A 6,645-nucleotide genomic window follows, 5' to 3' on the forward strand; every position below is an offset into this window, starting at 1 on the left:
AATTAACAAAACACGAGCCCCTCAAGATTGTATACTAGAGTGAATGTATTTTCTTAAGTAATTATTTCAGTTATTTATTTGGGTCTTCTAGTTGAAAGGGTGGCATTGTATAAGGTGCCATTGAAATTGGTTTATATTTAGACATCAAATCAATTGAAAATTCAATCTCTCTATTAGATGACAAACTAAGAATATCATTATGAAAAATTTCTAGCAAATTTTAAATAATTGCTATATTCGTAAAATTGACTTTATCTTTTACTTCTATAAAAGATAATAACAAATAAACTTTACTCTCTAAAGCCTTACTTATTGGGTTGGTAAATGAATTAAAAAAATTCTCAGAATTAGAAATTATTATAGACTTTTCTGAAAAAATAAATATAAGAACTTGATTGAGAGATAACCATTAAATACCTAACATTACATCTAACAATAATAAAGGTAGACAAATTGAGTTTACAAAATAAATTCTTGCTTCCATTGAATAAAGAATAATCTAGGAAAACTTTATTGACAAATATGTTTACTCGTGAGAGTTGAAACCATCAAATTAGTGTCTATAAAATAAATTATTGGGTTGATGAAAATAATATATCGTGAAAAGTTTCACATTACCTGGGATAAGATCCATGATGTTTAGATACTCCAAGTCAAAAACACTTTAAATTTATCTTTAACTCTTTTTATACTCTTATAGTAAAGTGTTGTGAGGTTTGAGTTAAATGCATGTTTTGAAGAATGTGGGTATACCAATGATCAAATGGCATGAGAGAGTAGTATATGTATTATAAAAAATTTCACATAATGTTATCTTTTAGTTGTCATTAGATAATAGTCGTGATTTTGTCTCTAATTTTAAAATTTTTCACATTATATTCGTGTTGATTGTTTTTTTCTCATTCCTCTACTAATAGAATAATTCTCGAGAGTAAAGATGTTAGATCTTGATAATGTGTTTTTTTCCCTCATAAACAAACAATTCAATGTATTAAAGATAATGTTTAGACATGAATGAATGAGTTGTACGTGAATCATACTGAATCATACCGTCCTTTCACTTATACTTGATAAAATATATATCTTGGATTAGATCATTGTTTTGAGCATTTTCAATTCCAATCATATTGTAAACTCTCCTAATTGTAGTAAGCTTTATCTTGGATGTAAAAGGATTGAATTGGATCCTTAATTGTCAACGTTATGAGTTTTTTACGATGACAATAAACTATATTAAAATAGCTAAACCGATAAGAGGTAATTGGTTTAATTTTTTTTTTAAATTATCCCTTTTCATGTTCTTTGAAAATTATTTTAATTTAAAAAAATTAAATACAATTAATTTAAGAATAAGATTGATAAAAAAAATTACTAAACAGGATAAAGAACCTCAAAAAAATTACACCAAAAAATTACTTCAGTTCATATCGCAGATAATCATTGTGACTGTTATTTCTTCTAACTTCACATCTTTCGGAAATGTCCAGTTTTATAAAGTAACCGGACTTATCTAAAACTTTGTCCCTGACCAAATCGATTTAACTGGTCGAACTAAATTTTAAAATTGAGTTTATAATAGTTATCTAAATTTTAATCCAATAATACCAAAATTTATAAATACATATATCTTGATTTCATGTAAATAAATTGTATTCTTCTATAGATGTCTTCGTTATAATATAGCATTATTTGTATTCGAGTACCAACCAATTGATTATTTTGCGCCCTTATAATATACACGGATTAACTGTTTGAAGTTTGGTCAAGCACAACTCAAACGCACATCTGATATTTCTTTTTTCCTTATAAAAATATAGTTAAAATACCTTTTTTTGTCCCAATTTTTGTCAAGTTTTTTCAAATAAGTCCTAATTTTGGTTTTGTGTTCAAATAGATCCCAATTTTTGTCAATTTTGTTTAATTGGGTCCTTTTTTACTAACACCGTTTAAATCATTAACGGCCATGAACAGTGACTGCCACATGTCACTTCGTGGTTTTTTTGAATTTTTTTATTTTTATTTTTATTTTTTTGAATTTTTTTTGAATTTTTTTTAAAATTTTGTTAATTTTTTTAAATGTACACGTGTCAACCTAGGAGTGTGACACGTGTCACTTCGTGGTTTTTTGAATTTTTTTAAAAAAATTTTAAAAATTTTTATAATTTTTTTTTAAATGTCCACGTGTCAACCAAGTAGTGTGCCACGTGTCAAAGTCAATGTTCTAAATTCAATTTGGTCCTTATATTTGTTATTTTTGTTTAATTAGGTCCCAATTTTTATTAACATTAACCAATTTGGTCCCTCTCTAAATTAAAACCAAATTTAATTTTTATATTAAAATTCATATTTTTTATTAAATATCTTTATATAATATATTAAAATTCACATCATTATAACTTTGATATAAAAATTAAATTTGGTCACATCTTCTATAGGGACCAAATTGGTTAATCTTAACAAAAATTAGGACCTAATTGAACAAAAATAACAAATATAGGGACCAAATTGAATATAGAATATTGACTTTGACACGTGGCACACTACTAGATTGACACGTGGACATTTAAAAAAAATTTAAAAAAAATAAAAAATAAAAAAAAATAAAAAAAAATAAAACAAATTCAAAAAAACCACGAAATGACACGTGGCAGTCACTGTTCATGGCCGTTAATGATTTAAACGGTGTTAGCAAAAAAGGACCCAATTGAACATAATTGACGAAAATTGGGACCTATTTGAACACAAAACCAAAATTAGGACTTATTTAAAAAAACTTACGAAAATTGGAACAAAAAAGATATTTTAACCTAAAAATATTTATAGTCCTATATAAAAATGTTCATCTTAATCATCAAAATCTTATAAAATAATACTCATATATGAGTGGATGTCTTTGAAAATCTTTTATATATATATATATATATATATATATATATATAAAAGATTTTGAAAGACATCCATTCATATATGAGTATTATTTTAAATGTAGAAATAGAGAGAACCTCGTATGAAACTTGATAGACAAGACCCGAAATTCCTGTTACAATATATTTTAATATAATATAATAGATTTTAAATTTAATTCGATCTTTAAAAATTAATTTAGAAAATAAAATTTATATTTTATTTATATATCAGATTTAAGTATATTTTTACTTAATATTAGATTTTCAACAAGTTAAAATGGAACAACGATCTTTCGTATTGAAGTTGTGAACATGTAAAATGTGGATTAAAATATTTTGTAGTAAACAAAATAATTATGACATTGAAATATAATTATAGAATGGAGTCATAGCTTCCATTATCTCCACACGAAGAGGGAAAAGATGATAAGAGTGGAAATTAGGTGATGAGAGTGTATATTGAACAGTTGCAATTCCGTACTTGCAATCCTTTCTTCCAGAAAAGAGACGAATCTCTAAGAAAACAAATATAACCAAACTACACTTGAGACAAGTAGAAAATAGAGAGAAGTTATACACATTCACAATTAAAATGATTTTTCGTTAAAAATATAAAATAAATAATCTCCTTGAAATTAATACAGTTTGTTAACTTCTTATACCCATGTCCTTTCAAAAGAAAAAAAGGTCATATATAATGTTAATTTGTGATTGATTGAATGAAGATAACTATTAGGGTTTTTATAATACCTTTTATTTCTTTCTACTAGATGACTTATGATATGTGACTATCTGAACTTAGTTTTCTCTTCTATCTCACTTTGTAATATAAAATAATTATAGAAAAATATTTTTCCAATAAAATATAGTTGTGTCTGAATTGGATGTAATTTCGGCGTGAAAACTATGGGGTGAAGTGTCAGGTCAGCTACTAACACATGGTCCTACTATGTGTAATTTTGCATATTCCAATAGCCTACATATAGAGCTGCTACTAAATTGGAATGACACACATTATTCAATATTTCCTCTTTGAATCCATTTTCTTTCTCTCTCTATAGCTACCCTTTTGCCTTTTCATTGCATAAAGTATGTTCCCCCCTCAACTTTGATCCTCAAAAGCACCTAGGAAACTTTGTTTCATGTTTTTTAAGCCCTTTTTATGCTCAACTTTCTCATAACACTTCACCAATTCTTTATTTTCATGCACTTCTGTTAACCTGTCTCCAAACTCCTTCTATTTTCTCTTTTTGGCTTTAACCTACAACTTTTTCTCCTTCAACTATGGCTACCATTTCATCCACTGCAAACAGCACCTTTCATCAGTTGCATACTTTCAATTCTGAGAACAATAACAGTCACATCTACGATGCCACTTTCTCTGCATATTTGAATGGCAATGAAGGGACCATTGTAGGAAGGCTTGGTGAACCAAGCCAAAAGCTCAATCACTTCATCAGCAGCAGAAAATCCCCTCTTCAGAAGCTAGAAAAGAAAGAAGAGAATGGAGAAATCGGAGTGTTCGGAGCTGAAAAGTACTTCAATGTAGGAGAATCTGAGACCCCTAGATCTGCCAGCAGCATAGCCACCTCAAAGTACCTGCACCAGAGAGATGAACCAGTAGCTCTAGCAACTAGAAAGCACACACTTCAGTACGGAACTCCAAGCATTCGTTCTGAATCAACTAGCAATAGCCAGAGTGCTTTTCTGCAGACTGGGATGAAAAATTCTCTGAGGAGTAAAAAAGATAAGTGTCAAGCCAAGAGCGTTCTAGCTGGTCTTGGCTTCAAATGCTCTTGTTCTGGCAAAGATTCTGTTGATGCAGGTGAAATCAGTTTTAGCAGAACTTCTACTTACGGTGCAGTTCATGGCAAAACAACAACAAGAAAACTGGTGGATATTGCTGCTCTAGATGCTAGCCATTCGATTAAATTAAGCAAGCCTAATGCAGAACTGTTGAAGATCAATAACGTTTATTTCCAAAAGGAAGAGAATTTTGGGGTGGGAGTGAAAAGCAGAAGGAACAGTTTGGCATTCTCACCCTTGAGTTCTGCCTCGGGAAACCAAAACCATCTTATGAAAATGCAAGCTCAACAAGAGGAAGAAGAGATGAAACCAAGGAAATCCTTGGAGGTGTTTGGCTCCACCGTACTGAAAAACAAGATCAAGTCCTTGAGCTTTGATAGAAGGATGGAAATGTCCTCGAGGACGGAAGAAATTGATTCAAAGTACATGAACGATGCTGCAAGTGATGCAAGTTCAGACCTGTTTGAGATCGAAAGCATCAAAAGCAAAACCAACCCATTTCTTGCAAGACAAACATCAGATGCTGCTTCTGGGTGTGTGAGTCCCACAAATGGTTATGCACCAAGTGAGGCAAGCATAGAGTGGAGTGTGGCCACTGCCAGTGCTGCAGTAATGTCAGACTGTGAAGAACAGATGTCAGAAGTAACCATAAGGAGTCCAATAAGGACAGCATTTACTTTATCATCAGATGGAAAAACAAAAGCCCCTAGAGAGGTTCAGAGAAGACGCCCTAGCATGCTGTTGGGTTGCAAGAGCCACAAATCAGTTAGAGTTGCCGGTGATGCTTTCATAACATATGAACATCCAAACTCTACACCCAAAATTCGTAACAGGACTAATACCTCTCAGATCGCTAGGTTTCCTTCTGAGACCAAACTGGGAAATCTTGGTGCAAAATATGGACAACAACATCACGCTTATGCCGCATCACCACATGCCTCAAAACTACTATACATTTAGCATAAGTTTGAGATGTTATTTTGCTCTTGGAATTTGTTCAATTATGTGTGAGTATAGTACTACGCATGGAAGTGTGAGAAAGGCAAAGAGTGCATCTTATGGGCTTCAAATCACCACGTCGATAGTAAGGTCAAGGTGTTTCTTGTGTACTATATAGTCCTATATCCTCTTAATAATCTTGTTGTATTTTTCTGTAACCTTTGATATCATGAATGCTTTTCCATCTAGAATTTGCAGCTCCTATTTAAAAAGGTGACGAAAATGGATGTTTTTGTAGCCATGCTTTTGGTCTCATAAAAAGAAAGGGATGTGAAAGGGGACCTCGTATTGTGAAGTGAAGATATGGGAAAAACTCCTCTGCTTGTTGCATAGCTTTGTTTTTATGTATTTTGTTGGGTCTGGTCCTTGGATTAGAATGATGTCCAGAAAGCTTATTTTAGCATATAAATGGAATAGTTTTTCCCTTTACTTTTCATGATATTTTCCTTACTGTCTAATAAAACAACCGTAATTTCCAAATTTCTTACTGTCCAATTGTCGGCTATTTCAAATAGTACATCCAATTTCTACCAACAAACACCGCAAAGAAAATCATAGAAACTTAACCCAAAAAGTTAGTTCAGCAAGATTGTCTCTCTGCACACAGTCACCATTTTAGCCATATCACTCACAAACAAGAATGAAATTTGCATGAAAAAAGTGTAGTTACCATTACCAACCACTGTATGCATTTTTTTTTATTCCTCAGACTTCAATTATGCGATCACTAGAATAGAACAGAACCCTGCATAAGGTTTTGTTACATTACATTGCATTGCATGCCCACTATTAATTCTTTCATTTATGATATGAAGAATGGTAATAATGCTGATGACACAGCTCAGAGAAACTTCAAGAATAGAATGTCGTTACAGGGACATGCAACTAACGATGGAGACATGTATATATGAGAACCAAGGAATTTTTCCTTCTG

At 31.2% G+C, this 6,645-nt stretch overlaps 1 protein-coding gene across 1 annotated transcript; it reads left to right on the plus strand.

Annotated features, from left to right (window-relative positions):
• Window positions 1-3,919: 3,919 nt before the first annotated feature.
• Window positions 3,920-6,039, plus strand: LOC114177480 (protein PHYTOCHROME KINASE SUBSTRATE 1-like). Its single transcript, XM_028062849.1, has one exon. The coding sequence runs from the start codon at window positions 4,191-4,193 to the stop codon at window positions 5,670-5,672; it is 1,482 nt and encodes a 493-aa protein (XP_027918650.1). The 5' UTR covers window positions 3,920-4,190; the 3' UTR covers window positions 5,673-6,039.
• The last annotated feature ends 606 nt before the right edge of the window (window positions 6,040-6,645 follow it).

This window comes from Vigna unguiculata, chromosome 3 (genome assembly GCF_004118075.2).
Source record: "Vigna unguiculata cultivar IT97K-499-35 chromosome 3, ASM411807v1, whole genome shotgun sequence".
NCBI lineage: Eukaryota > Viridiplantae > Streptophyta > Magnoliopsida > Fabales > Fabaceae > Vigna > Vigna unguiculata.

Excerpts from the sequence above, each read along its gene's own strand:
- LOC114177480 (XM_028062849.1), top strand. The coding sequence starts at position 4,191 with ATGGCTACCATTTCATCCACTGCAAACAGCACCTTTCATCAGTTGCAT.